The sequence below is a fragment of the Trichoderma asperellum genome, chromosome 7, assembly GCF_020647865.1.
Source record: "Trichoderma asperellum chromosome 7, complete sequence".
Classification (NCBI taxonomy): Eukaryota; Fungi; Ascomycota; class Sordariomycetes; order Hypocreales; family Hypocreaceae; genus Trichoderma; species Trichoderma asperellum.
The window spans coordinates 550198-567520 of NC_089421.1; the positions used below are offsets into that span (position 1 = coordinate 550198).

Here is a 17323-nt window from a genome sequence, read left to right on the forward strand (position 1 = left end):
AGGTGTGTAGTGTTAGAAAAAAATAAATACCCAAGCTATTGAGATGGAGATTTGCGTGTATAATGAAATAGCATTGTTGAATAACGATGGTTCGCCGTCACGCTTCTTTGTCCGATGTTGATTTGCAAACATTTGGCAATTGATCATTGTCTTCATTGCAGGTCTCTTTAGACCTTATTCATACATTCTATTCAAGGCACCATGTCTCCTTTCCAAATGCCAGGGTATCATCGTAAAATCGCCCGATTCCTCGCTCAACATCATGATTTCTTAACGTTATCCGTCCACTCCTTGGCCCCCCTCACTCCCTCGTGCCCTCTCCTAAACAGCCGCCTCTCCCACTCATCCAGTCCCCGCAGGAACTCCTCGCCCTGGCCCCCCAGTCCCGACTCTTCGGCCTTGCGCGCATGCAATCCCACATCCGCTGCCCTCACCACAAACGTCCTCCTCAGTATGGCGCTCAGCTCCCTCTCGTCAAACAGATCCAGCATCCGCACCGCCACGCCGTAGAAATATGCGCTCTGGTCTCGCAGTGCCACGGCCCGCGGGTCGGCTTTCAGCGCGGCCTGGACCTGTTCGGACAGGCACGGCGGCAGGGTCAGCGTCAGCGGCGGCTTGGAATCTTCGCCTGCGGAGGCGAGAGCGAACATTTCGGCGAGCCATAGGGGCAGCGCGAGGCGTGAGCCGGGCTTCAGGCCATTGGAGTTGTCGAGGTGGCCGAGGTAAGGCACGTCGAGCTCGAAGCGACAGGGAACTTTCTGGTGATTGATTTTGAGCTTCCCATTCGAAACTGCTCGTTCCTCCTCTTGCATTGGGAGATTAAAGAGCAATACGTACCTCCCCGTCAGTGAGAATGGCGTCAACGTCGTAATAGGACATGTCGAGTCTGCATCGCGGGCGCGGTTATAGAGAGCCTCGCGTGTCTGAGGTTGGGCTTTTTTGGAGCTTTGGTGGGGTTGAGATGCTGGCGCTGGGTTTTGGGACGCGTTAAGTGGCGTTTGGGCGCTGACTAACTGGCAGCGGGCGATCGTGAAGCACCAGCTACTAACCTATGCAAGGGAAGCAGGTATTTAATAGTATATGTCGTAACCTGGTTGAGAAAAAGCATAAAAAAGAGTTAAAGAAAAGAATTTGTCGTATTGCTCTTGGCTTGTTACTAGTTTCGAAACAGAGTGTTGCAGCTGGATAGGTATAGTATAGTAGTAGGCTCTGTGTAAGTAGTACTTACCTACATGGACTCCGTCGTAATAGTAAATGCAACCACATGCACCGATTTCGAGTATTTGGAAGACATTTATCAAGTGGCCATCGCCTTTAATCATGCAGTAGCTGTATTTTCCACATATAGATCATGCTACGCATGTAATGTGACTTTTGTCTGCTAACAAGGTTATCTTTTTGATGGCTTGCTGCCTGTCAGCAGAACGCGTGTCGGGCCGCTTGTTCATCTTTAGAGTCTTTTGAGGCGCTTTTAGATCCAACAGTGGTCATTTACAGCATGAAAATGTGATTTCTAATAGATTGCCTTTTATGTAGCAACTCTACCTTGGCGACTAGTTTGCATACCCGGCGGCCGCGATTAGTGTCTAACCGTTTCGTGCGTTTCAGGGTGTCGCAACTTCGCCGTCTGTTACAACTCCATGAGTTGCAATGATGCCGCGAGCTATCACATCAGACGTCTGCAGGCCCCAGAATATTCCTGCACGTCATTGGCCTTCATTTTAAGATAATGTTCCAATAACAGCTCTTCACTTGGAACTCTTTTTGACAAGTAAAGGACAAAGCACCCCTGCTACCTTGCATGATCTGTGGCGTCCACTTGGGCCCCCGCATTCTTTTTAGCTTCAATCTGTGCGATGTGACTCTTTGAACTGTTTGTCTCTTCTGGCGGCTTTCCGTCTTTGACATTATTGCTTGTGATTCCAAATATCAGATCTCATCGTACCGCCATCAATTGACGGTATCGGCTTGGATGCTCTTGAGATTGGGGCATTCGTCATTCTTCAGTGTGGGCTTCGTACACGTTTTGTTGAGACTGAACCTGAACACACCCTTACTTTGAAGCCTGCTGGAGAGAAGCCTGTGCTTAGTCTAAGATTGTTGCTCTCGAGTCGTATTTAATACCCCCTATATTCGACTGTCTGGATCAAAGAGGGAGAGCGTCCTCGGCCTTGTCTTGCAGAGACTTGGGAAAATACGGGATTCGGGGTTCTAGCTATTAAGTCCGCCTCTCCTGTGCGGACTTTATACCCTCGCGCCCAGCACTCCAATCCGCCTAGAGCTTACACTTTGTTTCACCAAACCTATCATATTTTTGATACGTGAAACTCCAACTCCAAGATGTCGTCCATGGTTGAGGTAAGCCGCTTAGACCTTGGATCAGGATCGTCCATGTTGAGCATTACTAATCTCATGTGAAGCGCATAATTAATGTTTATAATTGGTGGAATGGCGTCAATAAAATCAAAGCAAGCCTGAAAGAAAAGAACCCAGACGCAATCAAGTTCGGCGTCATATCAGCCGCGGCAATTAATTTCACCTCTTTTTTCGACCCGGTCCAGACCCACCAAGGCGTCGAGATTGTAGCTATTGCGGCAAGATCGAGAGCAAAAGCAGAAGCACAAGTGGCGAAATACAAGCTCACTGCAGCCAAAATATACGATTCGTATGAAGACATCCTCCAAGATCCCAATGTCGAGGCCGTCTACATTCCTCTTCCCAATGGCCTTCATCATCAATGGGCCATTAAAGCATTGATGGCCGGCAAGCACGTCTTGATCGAGAAGCCTATTGGGTCCAATGCTGCCGAAGCCAAAGAGATTCAGGATTGCGCCAAAGAAAATGGCAAACTTGCTCTTGAAGCTTACCACTGGCGACTTCATCCTGCCGCTCATCGTGTCAAGGAGATTATTGAAAGCGGCAAATATGGCCACGTCACGGCTACGTCTTCGAAAATGGTCGTTCCTCCTGGAGCGTTAGGCGCTGACGATATCCGCTTCAACTATGCCCTGGGAGGCGGGGCTTCCATGGATCTTTGCTACGTCGTTTCGGCGTCTTTGTACTGGGCATCCGCTCCCAATGATGTGAAAGGAGCCACCTTTGAGGTCTTGGAAGCGAAGCCTCAGGTCAATAAGCTCGATAAACGAATTGACGAAGGCATGGACGCAAGTTTTGTTATCCGTAATGCGGATAGTACAAGACCACCAATCATGTGCACCACCAGTTGTAAACTGGTGCTGCCAAAGTTCTTGGGTTTTATTCCACAGCTATGGGACCTGACGCCGACAACGGTGGTGGAGCTAGAGCAAGCCAAAATCGAGTTTACGGCTTATGTTGGCCCGTATATTGGGCACAAGATCATCATCACCGAGAAGAGCGGCAAGAAGACCACTGAAACTCTCTACAAAGATGGACCCCTATGGGGCAAGCGGGGAGAATCTTGGTGGACAACGTATAGATATCAACTTGAGGCGTTTGCGGATCGTGTCAGGGCGGCTAAAAACCAGGAACCGTATAATGGACCTTGGGTTGATATGGATGAAAGCGTGAAGCTTATGGAGATTATCGATGGTATCTACAAGAAGGCAGGAATGCCAGTGCGCGGAACAGAGTAGTGGGCTATCGGGAGTACTCGGTGGCTGGCTGAGTCTTGTTTGCGTTCAATGATAACCCCACTCAGCGTTATATTGGTGCGATAAGGAAAAGTGTATTTCGATATAACTATTTGTATCTCCAATTATTGTTTAGTATATATTTTATGCCTGTAATAGCAAAACACTCATATTTATTTTGGTCTACACGTACTACGCCTTCGTATGTTCGTCAGATGATGCACCATCACGACATGTGAGGCAATTGCAAGTGAAAAAGTGCGTTGGAGTGACATTGAAGTGCATGGGGGCAAATAATAGGGCTTTAAGAAGAATTCTCTAGCTGCTTTACACAGATTTTGTCAAGATTGTCGCAAGAGCTAAAGAATCCACATAGTATGAATCTTTGTATTCGCGCTTGTTACTTACTATCCTAGAAACCTCATTTTTGGGGTCAGGTTCAACAGCCGTATGTTAACGGCAATACCTGGAGGCGTTCAATGCCACATGATCTCTGATCCGCCCTTCTAACTCGTAGCTTCTTGAAATTCTTGTATAATTATGCTTAGCGTTTCCAAGCTCCGCTTAAGCGTCTGCACATGATCATGATCTACGGTAGGAGGACAGCCTGCTAAGTTGCCTGTACCCAACGTATTTTGGCTTTCAGTGGTCTCAGAGTCGCGTATAAAGTGGCGCACAATATCTATCATAGAACTTGAAGTATTAGCATTTGGAAATTTGTCTTGGTTTACCATTGTGAGGTAGTTTGTGGTGAGGGATGCACCTGCAGTCTCTTCCATAGATCTTACTAGGACGGCAGCACGATCGGCGTGGTAGTCCTTGTTAATAGCATGAACGATCTCCCTAAACCGGAGGACCTCAGGAATATTGTCATCGGCCACAACGTTCGTGATTTTGGACAATAGACTGTGTTCCACGCCGTCTAACGTTTTGTTAGCAAGCCAGGACACCGCGCTTTCAGGGCCGGCACGCACTGGAAAATAGCTTCGATATCAGACGTATGTTCGCGGGGTTAGCCGTACGAGGGCTCAGGGCTAATAAATTGGCTAGCATTGGCAGAAACCATTTCGTGCCAAATTCTAATGCTATCGCCTTTGCCTCGAAGAATTCGGAATTGTCTATCGCCTCTTGCTCCATGATTTTGGACGGCGACGGCTCTCGAAACTTTATCACTGCTTTTGCCCATAATTGAGCTTCGCTTTCCATTTCCACTTTGAAGTTGGGCATCATGGCAAACAAGTGATTGTTAATAACCTTATCGCAAGGCACCGTACATGAACGGCCATTGATCTTGGTCTGCCCCTGTGAAAGGTATTCTCCGAAGTAGTAAATACCAGAATACTCCTCATGTTTCCTATTTCGTAATTGACGGATGTTGCTGAGCCCTATGTTTTTCCAGTAACGCCGCTTGTTTTTATACCAGATGACGTGGTCATCGGTGACCTTATCTTGGAATTCCTCGATCAGGTCGAGGTCTTTTATGAACACTCCGCTAGGGAACTGAGTAGTGTCAACAATGCACAGATAAATCATGTTCAGTTCGACGTGTTCCTTCTTATACTTGAAGATAGCGTACTGGATCGCGAAAAGAAGCGAAGTTGTCCAGGATATGAAAGGATCTCCATTTAATTTTGGCCACGGCATGAGATGCTCGTTGAGAGTTAAAGCGACAGCTGAAGCATTATCTCGTTTAAAAATATCTGTGAAATTGCCCTTTTGCGCGTCAACGGATTTCATCCATTCACTACTGTTCTCTCCTGCGGAATTCTTTGAAAAAACGCGAAAGAGATAACGGGGAGTGTCCTGTAATTTCGTTGCGAGATTGCCTGATGGACAGAACGGAATCTCATTTGGTATATCTTTGTCTATGGGATTAATCAGTCGGTTGATGCTTAGTGCATCAAAGCCTGTTTCTAGCTCGTTCATGGCTTCGCGGCCGGTATAACTTTTTAGTAGAGACGACGCGAGTTGATATTTAACACACAGTAAAAGATTATAATGCAGTGTCAAGTTGAATCAGTGAAGGTTCTCATGCAGAGGTGCCAGCGCGTCGACCTAGTTCCTACACTTGCTCTATCCCAGGTGCCCAACCCAAGTTTGCTGCCTAAGCTACCGCAACCACTTAGAGCGCATGCAGCTGCCATCCCAAGTTGGTGTTGTATTCCAGCCTGGCAACATGCAGCTGCCCCGGGTTTCCACAGGATTCCATGAAACTTGTTCGGAGCCAGATGTCTGCCGGCAGCTTAAGCGTTAGTACTTGGGTTTTGCCCCGCACTGAGGCTGTCCTCCCTCAATGCTACATGTACTTACATGTACTTATGATACCTTGAGGTACCTTACGCTAACAGAAACCATTCCCAGACCACCTCATGTTTGTCCAGACTCTGGTCTCTGTTTAATGTATATCTTCTCTCAAATTCTTCCATGCCAGCTATAAACAGCACATATAATTTTCCAGAGGCAGGTCTTTTTGCTCATAACAATATAATATCTGGCGGAGTTTCTCTTTTAGTTTGGGTATGGATGAGTGAATAATCCATTGCTTGTGGATAGCTGTGATCCGACTGCTCGGTTCCTTGTGGCTCCCTCGGACTCCGCATCGTTGAAGTAAGCCGCTGGCAAAGAATGTCTATTAAAAACTGGATTCGTGTCTTCAATTCTCCTGATTTGTGCTTGTTTTGCAAGCTTCGCCGTAAGATCCGCGATATCGATTTTTGCGGTCATAAGCCTCGCAGCTCCGGCCAACACGGGTGTCATTCGTCCCTGTTTTAGTGTTGTCCAATATACCCTATATATAGTTCATGAGTATCTGCTTAATTCGGAGGTAAATTGAGTGTAATTTTTCTTGTCAAACAATTGAAAACCTTTCAAGGGGTCTCTTCAGTGAAACATTACTTAATATTGAGATTTCACAGGAGCGAATAACGGAAGTAAAGGAATCACACCATCATTATGACTCAATCTAGTCTTGTGGGGAAGGAGTATCGAGGTTATCGATCTAAAGATGGAGGTGTCACTGCGTTTGACGCCAAAATTCCGGAACTGGGTCCTCGAGATATTGTTGTTCGCATCACTCACACTGGTCTTTGCGCTAGTGATGTGGCGATGGTAAAACTTCCCGTTGCTCTAGGCCATGAAGGGGTAGGAATTGTTGAGATGGTCGGCTTTGATGCGAAGCAGTTGAAAGTTGGTGACCGGGTTGGCGGCGGATATCATCGGGATGCCTGTGGCAACTGCAAGTTCTGTCTTAAAGGCAAAGATATCTACTGCTATGATCGTATTGTCATGGGCGAGGGAGACTACGACAATGGAACCTTTGGCCAGTTTTATATCGGCAAAGAGACGTTTTTGCACAAGATTCCGGATAGCATTCCTAGCGAGTATGCTGCCCCACTTCAGTGTGCTGGCGTTGCAGTATACACTGCTCTCCGGGAAACAGTCGAGCCTGGTATGCGAGTTGGAATATATGGAATTGGTGGCCTTGGCCATCTTGCAATGCAATATGCTGCCAAGATGGGTACTAAAGTCGTTGTGTACAGCACATCTGCAGACAAAGAGCAGGAAGCACGCGCCTGGGGAGCCAGTGAATTTCACCTAATCAGTACTATGTATGAAACCATCAAAGCTCCAATAAAGGTATTGTTGATTACTGGAAGTTATATCCAGATTTTGAAAAGTAAGTAAATTGCTTCTTTGTCATGCCTTGCAAAAGTTAATTTTTCTTTCGTTGTCAAATATACGTCGCTAAAATCTGAATGAGAACAACGACAAAGGAATTCTTATCGCGAAATGGCATTATCGTACCACTGACTGCCCCAATTGGAGCTATGAATCTTAAGTAAGATCTGAATTCTATCATAGCACGGATATTTTGGGTTTGACTTTTACTAACTACAACTGCAAGCACACGCAATATGTTCTTCGATGCCTATCACATACATGCAAGTCTAGTTGGCCCCAGAGCAATGCACGCAGAGACGCTCGAATTTGCTGCCAAAAATGACATTAAACCTCTGATTCAGGTCACTAAACTTGATAATGTTAGCTCTCTTCACAAAGTTATCAGTGATATGGAAGCAAATGCCATCAGGTACAGAGCTGTGTTTGAACTATAGATTCCAATGAGAGCCATAACATTATTAGCGATGTCATATTCACGAAGTTTCGTAAGCGATAAGTTTACTGACCGTATTGTGTAAATTTTCATTATACTATTCAGTAAACATCTATCTTTTCTGACTTGACTTCGGGTTCTATCCGTGTATTAAATGTTAATTATAATCTAAATATGATATCATTGTGATGATATTCCTAATCAGGAGCCATATGGACATTCGCATCTGACTCTTTTATGTATAAGGAGCCTGACGAATTCTAAAAGTCCTTGGATATTTTGAAGCAAAACCTTGGTCTACTGGTTATTAGAAGACTTCAAATTTCTGGATAATTCTTCAGAACTGTTTCTCAAATAAAAGAGCTAGCGAAAGGAGATGCTAGCAGTTAAAGAGTGAACCTAGGAACCTCTCATCTTTCTCTAAAACCGACACTGTAGGCTTAGCTTGAGATTACTGAGTACAGTAAAAACCAGTTGTGGCTGGCTTAAGTTCAAACTCGACAGCACTACGCCACAGCGCTATGAATGAATAACCCGAATCAGATTCAGCGGCTATTAAGAACCAATCATTGAAAGGGATTGACATAAAAAGTCTGAAATAGGAATGTGGAGTAATGAGAAGAAACTACATGTATCCCGTAGTGAAGCTTTAATCTGACTTAACGCAAAGAAAACCTTAAATCAGTTCGGCTTGTAAGTCATTCTGAATAAGCCCTAACACTTAATGTCTCGTGTGAGAGTAATAGCTTTGTCTTATGCGTTGGACGGACCGCTCAGCCTATCCTAGCTCAAAAAGATTCAGATTTAACTTCCATTAAAATACACTTTTTGCCGTGCTTATCTTCTTCCTTGCATATTACACCGCTCTCGAGTATTCTTTTTAAAAATGCACGTCCCCCCATCTCATTCGCAAAAAAATTTGCCTGTTTTTACTCAGTTTGTATGCAGTAATACCTTATCGAGCCTCTTTGGGCTAATAGTACTGGTTTTAGGAATTGCACCAATTCGTAACAATGAGGCCCGAAATGCTGGCCGTTGCCTCGGCGTCAGGTGGTGTTTTATCCCACCTTGTTTATTTCATTCATGGACACAGGTCTATGGAAGCGCCCAAGATTGTTGGGTTCTACATAGTCGCAGTGTGTTTACTATGGATGCGGTGCATTCATTTACAAGGGGCGGTCCATGGAGCCTCAAACGCTGGCATCATATCGGCGTCTTATTTTTTAGGACTCTTCACTAGTATTCTAGTATATCGCATCTTCTTCCATCGCTTAAGGCGCTTCCCTGGACCGTTTGCAGCAAAAGTCACAAAACTGTACGGACCATATACAGCTCTGGATAGGAAACCACACCTTCACTGGTCCAAGCTTTTCGACAAATATGGAGACATCATACGAATTGGTAAGCCTTCAGTTAGACAGATCTCTATGTGGAAATAGGGCTGATATGTTTATTAAATGCTATAGGCCCTAATGAGCTCATGGCTCTATCGATAGACGCTCAGCAGAAGATTCATGGAGCAGGATCACCATGTTCAAAGCAGAACTCAGCCTACGAGTCCGTGAACTATAAGGGCCACCCAAATCTTGATACCATCTTGAACCACAAGGACCATCGTTGGAGAAGACAGATCTGGGACAAGGCCTTTAGCACCAAATGTTAGTATATTAGATTTATTATCCTTCCCCCTGGTACTGATCTCTATACATTATCAGCTCTAGAAACATACGAACGCAACGCTCGTGAAGTAGTATACGAATGGCTAGAGAAATTGAAATCGCTTCAGGGCCAGCCCATCAACACCTCACTATATTCCACTTTGATACCATTTGAAAACATGGGCCGAATGGGATTTTCAGCCAGTTTCGGATCAATCAAAGCGGGCAAAGAAGATGACATGTTACACTACCTTGAAGTCACTCTGGGTACCCTTGCCAAGCTTGGACTGTTATGGTGGCCGATTGCTTTGATGAATGCCATCGGTGGCAGTAATGATCTCATCAAGTTCCAAAAATTAGCTTGTCAGATGGTAGACAGAAGAGGAGAGGTAGGTACTGCGACTCGCAATCTCTGCGCCACGCTTCTTGTAAGTCATTTTCTGACAGCAATACAGCAAGCAGATGACGAACATGAAGATATAATGAAATATTTCCTCGAAGATTATCACTCCAAGGAACCCAAAACTATGCACCATATTGACGACATATACTCGGACGCCCAAGCTGTTATGACTGGTGGAACTGACACTATTGCAGCCGTATTGTCATTCGCATTTTACTATATTGCACGAGATCCCACCGTCCAAGACAAGCTGCGTTCAGAACTGCAACCATTATTTGGGCGTACAGCACCTGGCGAATTTACGAACCATGACTTGGGTGAGGCTGCGGCGCCATACTTGAACGCCGTGATTAACGAGACGATGAGAGTGGATAATCCAACTTGCGCCAACGGACCTCGAATGATGCCACCTGAGGGACTCGAAATTGATGGCGTTTTAATTCCTGGAGAAACACTAGTTTATGTGCCAATAAATTCTATGCATAGAAGTGAGTATCTATCTAGATCAATTCCTTCATTTCCATGATCTTGGAGCTATCATCAAAGTCACTTGGCACAGCCCTTGCCTAACCGCTGTCATCATAACAGGCGCGAAATATTTTAAAGAGCCAGATAGCTTTATCCCCGAAAGGTGGACAACACGACCTGACCTAGTAATCGACAAGCGGGCATTTCATCCTTTCCTCCTCGGCCCATACAATTGTGTAGGGAAGAGACTGGCTATGATTGTGATACGGTTCACAATAGCGTATACAGTTTGGAATTACGACTTCAAGTTTGCTCCTGGAGAGGATGGGACTTCGATCCACCGAGATATGATAAACCAGGCAATTTTGAAAGCCGGTGGTCTGCATTGTGTATTTAATAAGAGAGCTTAAAGATTGTACCCGAAAATATCTACATAACAGGTAGCATCTTTTATGAGGAAGATGTTGATGTCTCAATTTCTCAAAAGCAGTTAGGATTCAGTGACGAATCGGCTGAGTCAAGGTACACATGTGTGTACATAGCATATGTGCCGTTTCAAGCAAAAAACTCATAAGCTGATGAAAAAGAAACAAGACCTGTATACTGATTTCTTGCATATGAAGAACAAGAACACGGGAACGAAAAGCATAAAATAAAGGCTGGTGGCACTTCGTGAGAGAATTTAGTGCGTCAGTGGCGCTGTTAGTGCTTAGACTATCAGCACGTCAATTCTCAATTCCCGGCCTTTAGCGCCTAATTAACTGCTCTAATTATATTGATAATAGTTATATATATGTTAATTAATTACTCTAAATCGTTTATCAATTCATTTAATACTTCAATAGTTTACAAAGAACTTGACAACTTTTAGTATTCTACTCTATATATCTTTATTAATTAATATAACCATATTAAAAAGCTTCTTTTATACTGCATTGTATTGTTTAAATACTAAAACATTCACTAAGACTTCCATCACCAACACTAGATGACGCTGCAATCATTGTACGAAACTAGGTAGCCGGCTATTGGTGCAATGACCCTTGTTATATACGACATGGGAATACACAAAGAATGAGCACGCCTGGTGGCTGAGAATATTGGGAGCTGAGAATATTGGGGGCTGAGAATATTGGAGGTTGCCGGTAAAGATCGATAAAACTCCATGTAGCCTAGTTATGTTATTATGTATAAGTAGCTACGTGCCACATGGAATAATGAACCTGCAGCGGGCCAAATGGAACCAGTAGCTAGCTGAAAGAAGCAATCACTCAATTTACTGCGGCATCATTCATATCATGCGTTTCATATATCTCTTACCTCTCCATTCTGCCCACCACATTTGAATCACGCCGCCGGACGCGGCACAATGCCCTTTATTCTAAATATCAACGTCCATTCGCAAAATCTGAGCTAATTTGACCAAAGATTGGGCCTTTGGCATTTAATCACCATTAGACTCGAGTAAGTTGTGTCGTACAGCAAGCTAAGGCTAACTTGGTAGGATATCCATGGAGTGCTGCAACACTCCATGTAATCATGTGTTACCTAGCACGAATGGCGGCTTCTATCCAACTTTACCGTGAAACTCTCGACGCAGCCTGTTTTCGTTTCTTTTGAGAAGTTGCGTGATTAATGAGTGAATATCTTGCGGTGGGCTAGATGGAAGTATCAGTAGCCAGCTGAAAGAAGTAGGTGCTTAATTTAATATGCAGTATCTTGGTTTAGGATCGGAAATGCGAGATAATTAGAGTAGCGAGAAGATTCCATCTGAAGCGTGCGCAAATATCCACCCTAGATCATGCACATGTAGAGTATGTTTTCATGTTTCAGTATATATAGACGCAGGATCTTCCATAATATGATCTATTCTGTAGAATTTTTCGATGAGTTCTTCAACACCGAAAACAATTAGTTGCATAATTTTCTAAATTTAAATTACTTTCTATTCTTCTACGTATATCATCGTCATGGTTGAGCTTAATAATGTTCCCCGCGAAGAGCATTTCCCTCGAGCTACTTATATGGAGGCCATGGTCCGCCTATTGGACACTGTAAGCTACAATGATGAGAATTTGACAGATGCAGAACGTGTCAAATGCCTGAAATATTGCTATGCAAAAGCTGCTGAGCATTTCGCTCAGCCTCATGTTCAAGAAGCTCTCAAAGTGCCTCCTAAACAGCTGGATGCTGCTCTCAAGACCATTGTCGGCATGTGCGTTTACTCCTGGTGTCGTGTGAGTCAAGAGCTCATGGCAGATCTCAGCATCTACTTTACATATGCTCTGCTTCTTGATGACAGCAGGGAAGAGCCCGCTGACACCATGGCGACCTGGTACGGCGATCTTCTAAATGCCAAGCCACAAGCTCATGGTTGGTGGAGACTGGTCAACGACTTCATTCCTAAAGTTCTTCGTCATTATGGAGGCTACTGCCAGATGACCATAGTTCGAAGCACAATTGACTGTAAGTTTACATGTTTTTATTTCTACCTGAGGCAAAAAGTCTCATGCTATCAAATACAGTCTTCCAGGGTTGCTGGATTGAGCAGCACAATTTCAAGGGCTTCCGGGGCTCAAGCGACTATCCTTGCTTCCTTCGCCGTCTTAATGGTCTTGGGCAGTCTGTTGGCGCTTTGATCTGGCCGATCGAGTTAATTAATGAAGAAAAACACTTTCTCGAAATCACCATGGCCATTGCCCAGGTAGAGAATTGGATACCCTGGACGAACGATTTGTTCTCTTTCTACAAGGAGTACTTTATAGAGCGCGATCAGACCTCCCTAATTAACAACTATGTAGAGTGCGAGGGTATCACTATCCATCAGGCTCTCGGCAAACTCTGCAAAGATACAATCCGCAGTTCTGAAGAGATAATCCAGGTTTTCCATGACAAAGACCCTAAGATGTACGAATTTCTCAATCGCTTTATGCAAGGGTACATTACTTGGCATTTATCTGATGATCGGTACCGCCTCGTTGAGTTGTACGAATCTGCAGGAGACGACGTTATGGCTCAAAGATTCAAAAAAATATGTTGAATCTGCTCGCCGTGTCGGTTATATAGATCCTGCCGCATATTGCGTGCCGTCAGTTACCGAGCTGTGCGACCGTGAGATGGCCATCAATCTTTGACAAAACACGTATAGATAGTATTTGAAGACTAGGTGCTCCTAGAGATATTATAAACCCTAATGACAATCGCAAGATAGTTTTCTTTTTTCTTCACAGCTCTTATTGGAGACAGCTAAAAATTGATGTTAGTTTAAGTTAAAGAATACAAACAAAAAATCGCACACTCCTACAATGTAAATTTTCGAGACATCATACTACCGATACAATGCAGTCACAGCATAGCCCTTAGCTATACATAATATAGAAAGGCGCAAGACTTGCGTTGATCGCCGTGACAAAATTCGGTGCCGCTGATGGCTCACTGCAAAGGGTTTTGGCGTTGTCCCAAATGCAACACCAATGGTAATTTGATTGCTCAATAGCCTATCTAAGCTTGCTGCTCAGCTATCATTCAAAAGTGAGACTGCCATCTAATTTAGCATCCTGCAAACTACATGCCTACAAGCCCAGCTAACGGCGCAAGTGGGACTGTGAGATATTGTGGGAATAGGCGCAGCTGGAAGCTGTATATCAGATTCTTTTTAAAGAAGCGCCAGCGAAATACGAAATGCTTGCATGTGAAGGAAGCCGCTCAGCCTTACTACAACTTGTGGATGAAAACCGCCGGCCGATGATTGGATGGATAGATGGTGGAACAACGTGTGCAGTCTGTAGCACGGAGTGGCTACGTATTACTGCTAGCTCTGAGAAGAGGGTTCGCCCCAGCCGCGCATGAATCGACTAAACAGCTCTTAGAGCTTGTCAGACCCGATCCGAGGTTCCGGCTCACGGTACGAACACGTTTGGCGCCGAAAATCGGAGTTTTGCGCGCGTCTATACGGTTGTTATTCTACGCTCTTGCATTGTTCATTATTGCCCTCTCATGATTATCAGGGGTCAAGGATGATGCAGAACTACAAGGAAGAAAAGGATAGTTTACGAATATTCTTGAGATCCTCGCGGCATGTCATAAATACAATTACAGCCTAGACATTGATGGTGGCGTATTTAGTCAGCATATCATCGATTAGTCTGGCGTTTCTTCTCGAGTCCCAGAGGCGAAACGTATCTCAAAGTTTTACATCGTATTAGCGCAAGTGACAGTCGGCCATTATGCGCTGTGGGTTTTTTGATGGGTCGATTCAACCTCCGTATCGACTCCGATGAGCCACTACTGCTCTTTGCATTTGTCAAATAGAGAGGGCTCCGATGAAGCTAGTGATATAGTCAATTCTGGCAAAGAGACAGAAAGTCGAAAAGCTAGGATCTTGAGCGAAACTAGTATATTTAGTGGAACGAAATAAGGGGCGAGAGATTTCAATTACTGTCAGAAAGATGGCGGCCATATAAAAGGACCCCATAATGACTGAGTGTGAGCCAGTAGCATCGAGTCATGATATCAAACAAGTTAATACGGCCGGTAAGCTGGCACAAGTGCGCGCGGCCCTGAGAATCTAGTGATGGCAAAATAAATCTACCCTAGTCAGATTTTAGACGCGAGCTCACTCCCGGAGGTCTACGGAGCAATTTCCTCACTATCTATGTGTATGTGCGGAATAGATATAAAGCAGGCCGTGTCAACCTGCCGCGCCGTCCTTGGCTTCAAGTCTTGGGGAATATATCTGAAATTTTAGAGAAACGATCAATCACTACACTGATGGCTCAATTAAAGAATGGGACAAAGTCCCCGATCCAACCGGCTCAGAGGGTAGCGAGCTCTACAATGGATGTGTGGTGAGTGACTCAACCACGTGTTTGGTTGTCATCTTGATTCGTTAATGCTGTCAATAGGTCCATTATCAATGCTGCTGCCGCAACTACACCTAATCAGCCTGTGGTAAACATGGGACAAGGCTTTTTTGGCTACAATCCTCCTCAGTTTCTCATAGACGCGGCCAAGAGCGCGGTAGAACGCCTCGACTGCAACCAGTATGCTCCTCCAAAAGGCCGTCCTCGTTTGCGAGAGGCCATTTCCAACGCATACTCTCCTTTCTGGGGCCGCAAGCTGTGCCCTGAGACAGAAATTACAGTTACTACCGGCGCCAATGAAGGGTTCCTGAGCTGTTGCATGGCGTTCCTCCAAGAGGGCGATGAAGTCCTACTACTAGAACCATTCTTCGATCAGTAAGCGCACCGTCTTACATTTTATTTGCTATTAGCATAAAATGGCTCTTTTTATGTTCTAACATAAAGCAGATACATCAGCAATATTGAGATGGCTGGCGCCAAGGTTGTTTCTGTGCCATTACAACCGCCAAAGTCTGGCATGACAAAAACCCATTCCGCTGGCGAATGGACCCTTGATATCGCCGCTTTCCGGGATGCTGTCACTCCTAGAACGAGAATGCTCGTATTAAATACACCCCGTGAGCATCCGCCGAACCCGCCAAGTGTGGATTTGTTGCTAACCGATTCAACTCATAGACAACCCCCTGGGAAAGATCTTCACCCCCAAGGAGCTCAAATTAATTGCAGACGTCTGCGTTCAGAACAACATTCTCATCATCTCAGATGAGGTTTACGACCGACTATTCTATGTTCCGTTTACTCGCATTGCGACTCTATCACCGGAGGTTGAGAAAATCACACTAACCCTCAGTTCCGCGGGAAAGAACTTTTACGCCACCGGCTGGCGAGTCGGTAAGTCCTTTCCTGATGCAACTCCCAACAATGCTTCTTTTCAAGCTAACTGAGGGTATAGGCTGGGTTATGGGACCCGCGGAGCTCGTACAATATGTCACAAAAGCACATGCGCGAATCTGCTACTGCTCTCCGTCACCACTCCAGGAAGCATTTGCGATTGGTAAGTTTGATACTTGGATCTTATCCCGATCCAGTAAATAGTGTGCTAATAGGTCGTTTAGGATTCGAGCAGGCTGAGGAGAACGGCTTCTGGGACGAATGCATCTCTGACATGAAGGGCAAGATGGATCTGTTTAACGACATCTGGCGTGAGCTTGACATGCCGTACTCAGAACCCGAAGGAGGCTACTTCGTAGTGGTCAACATGAGCAAAGTGACGCTGCCAGAGAACTACCCGTTCCCACCCCATGTCCAGGAGCGTCCACGAGACTTCAAGTTGGCATGGTTCCTGATCCAGGAACTTGGTGTGGCGGCAATTCCGCCAAGCGAGTTCTATTCACCAGCTAATCAACACATTGGAGAGCAGTGGATGCGGTTTGCCGTATGCAAGCCAGATTCTGTGCTCGAGGCTGCCAAGGAGAGACTGCGAGGATTAAAAGCGTACATAAACTAGACGCCTCTATTAACTGCGGTTCAGGTGTAAGGTATAAAAAAAAAACTGGAAAATGACTGAAGTACATAGGTGTTTTTTAGCGAATATCTTGTCAGGGAGAAATATATGTTGACTACTTGTATATAAGCTGCTTACGGTTAAGTCGCGCAGTATCGCCGCAATCACCACTGCGGGCCATCCCGAAGTTGATGATCTTCGAAAGATAAGCATCATGTTCAGGGGGCGTGGACCCAGTATTTAGTCCGACTCTTCTTGTTCCCTACTTATAAAACACGATCCCATACAGCGCCGGGGCTATAACTTGCACGTTTCGTCCACTTACATCTCTCTGCATGCATGCTCTAGCTAATCATAGCGTGTTGTAAAAGTTCACTGTAAGTACTTCGTACATGTAGTGATTATTGTGTGCCCGCAAGGCTGCGCTATGTCCTGATGATTTGGGTTTCCTACTCGGCAGATGTACCCCTTGTATGCGTATTGTTCAATAACGAAACCCACGTGGGATATAGAGAATATGCCTGTGTTCCAACTGTATCAAGTAATAGACAGCCTTGTTTAGCTACTCTATGGCACCCTCCTCTGCGATCTACAAGTCGTCCAGGCAGCCAAGGGCTACTAAAGAGGTTTAAGTCAAGAGTGAAGGGATTGCTAATCCAACACGAATGCAAGGCAGGGGTAACGCCGAACCATGTCTTTAACC

General features: G+C 45.1%; 7 protein-coding genes across 8 annotated transcripts; 5 read left to right on the top strand and 2 right to left on the bottom strand.

Moving 5' to 3' along the window:
• Nucleotides 1-152: 152 nt before the first annotated feature.
• On the bottom strand, nt 153-996 carry PSF3 (DNA replication protein). The gene is made up of 2 exons (XM_024908760.2): nt 838-996; nt 153-758 (listed from the first exon to the last, which is right to left on the bottom strand). Exons 1-2 carry the CDS (start codon nt 877-879, stop codon nt 261-263), a joined length of 540 nt encoding a protein of 179 aa, XP_024756886.1. The 5' UTR covers nt 880-996; the 3' UTR covers nt 153-260.
• A 1184-nt stretch (nt 997-2180) lies between these two features.
• Nucleotides 2181-3796, top strand: TrAFT101_010945 (uncharacterized protein). The gene is made up of 2 exons (XM_024908761.2): nt 2181-2358; nt 2421-3796. Exons 1-2 carry the CDS (start codon nt 2341-2343, stop codon nt 3612-3614), a joined length of 1212 nt encoding a protein of 403 aa, XP_024756888.2. The 5' UTR covers nt 2181-2340; the 3' UTR covers nt 3615-3796.
• TrAFT101_010946 (uncharacterized protein) lies at nt 3497-5786 on the bottom strand. Of its 2 annotated transcripts, XM_066129103.1 has the most exons (3): nt 4586-5786; nt 4375-4533; nt 3497-4293 (listed from the first exon to the last, which is right to left on the bottom strand). In XM_066129103.1, exons 1-3 carry the CDS (start codon nt 5535-5537, stop codon nt 4118-4120), a joined length of 1287 nt encoding a protein of 428 aa, XP_065985233.1. In that variant the 5' UTR covers nt 5538-5786; the 3' UTR covers nt 3497-4117. The 2 variants fall into 2 exon arrangements, with proteins under 2 accessions (XP_065985233.1, XP_065985234.1); XM_066129104.1 differs by having other exon boundaries at nt 3692-4293; nt 4379-5786.
• A 198-nt stretch (nt 5787-5984) lies between these two features.
• TrAFT101_010947 (putative secondary metabolism biosynthetic enzyme) lies at nt 5985-7794 on the top strand. Its single transcript, XM_066129105.1, has 4 exons — nt 5985-6435; nt 6527-7287; nt 7372-7449; nt 7516-7794. The coding sequence occupies exons 2-3, from the start codon at nt 6564-6566 to the stop codon at nt 7419-7421; spliced, it is 774 nt and encodes a 257-aa protein (XP_065985235.1). The 5' UTR covers nt 5985-6435; nt 6527-6563; the 3' UTR covers nt 7422-7449; nt 7516-7794.
• Nucleotides 7795-8641: 847 nt separating this feature from the next.
• TrAFT101_010948 (uncharacterized protein) lies at nt 8642-10853 on the top strand. The gene is made up of 5 exons (XM_024910185.2): nt 8642-9126; nt 9192-9383; nt 9441-9772; nt 9839-10274; nt 10375-10853. The coding sequence occupies exons 1-5, from the start codon at nt 8739-8741 to the stop codon at nt 10662-10664; spliced, it is 1638 nt and encodes a 545-aa protein (XP_024756891.1). The 5' UTR covers nt 8642-8738; the 3' UTR covers nt 10665-10853.
• A 1371-nt stretch (nt 10854-12224) lies between these two features.
• Nucleotides 12225-13294, top strand: TRI5 (Trichodiene synthase; the record flags this gene model as incomplete). The annotated part of the gene is made up of 2 exons (XM_024906221.2): nt 12225-12720; nt 12780-13294. 2 exons carry the CDS (start codon nt 12225-12227, stop codon nt 13292-13294), a joined length of 1011 nt encoding a protein of 336 aa, XP_024756892.2.
• Nucleotides 13295-15090: 1796 nt separating this feature from the next.
• On the top strand, nt 15091-16623 carry TrAFT101_010950 (putative secondary metabolism biosynthetic enzyme; the record flags this gene model as incomplete). Its single annotated transcript, XM_066129106.1, has 6 exons — nt 15091-15101; nt 15159-15491; nt 15564-15733; nt 15792-16007; nt 16069-16170; nt 16232-16623. The coding sequence occupies 6 exons, from the start codon at nt 15091-15093 to the stop codon at nt 16621-16623; spliced, it is 1224 nt and encodes a 407-aa protein (XP_065985236.1).
• Nucleotides 16624-17323: the final 700 nt, after the last annotated feature.

Coding starts and splice junctions, on each gene's coding strand:
- TrAFT101_010947 (XM_066129105.1), top strand. CDS start 6,564: ATGACTCAATCTAGTCTTGTGGGGAAGGAGTATCGAGGTTATCGATCT. Junction 7,288..7,371: donor TTATATCCAGATTTTGAAAA/GTAAGTAAATTG, acceptor AATCTGAATGAG/AACAACGACAAAGGAATTCT.
- PSF3 (XM_024908760.2), bottom strand. CDS start 879: ATGTCCTATTACGACGTTGACGCCATTCTCACTGACGGGGAG. Junction 759..837: donor CCATTCTCACTGACGGGGAG/GTACGTATTGCT, acceptor ATCAATCACCAG/AAAGTTCCCTGTCGCTTCGA.
- TrAFT101_010946 (XM_066129103.1), bottom strand. CDS start 5,537: ATGAACGAGCTAGAAACAGGCTTTGATGCACTAAGCATCAACCGACTG. Junction 4,534..4,585: donor GATATCGAAGCTATTTTCCA/GTGCGTGCCGGC, acceptor ACAAAACGTTAG/ACGGCGTGGAACACAGTCTA. Junction 4,294..4,374: donor ATCTATGGAAGAGACTGCAG/GTGCATCCCTCA, acceptor GTTCTATGATAG/ATATTGTGCGCCACTTTATA.
- TrAFT101_010948 (XM_024910185.2), top strand. CDS start 8,739: ATGAGGCCCGAAATGCTGGCCGTTGCCTCGGCGTCAGGTGGTGTTTTA. Junction 9,127..9,191: donor TGGAGACATCATACGAATTG/GTAAGCCTTCAG, acceptor TAAATGCTATAG/GCCCTAATGAGCTCATGGCT. Junction 9,773..9,838: donor TGGTAGACAGAAGAGGAGAG/GTAGGTACTGCG, acceptor ACAGCAATACAG/CAAGCAGATGACGAACATGA.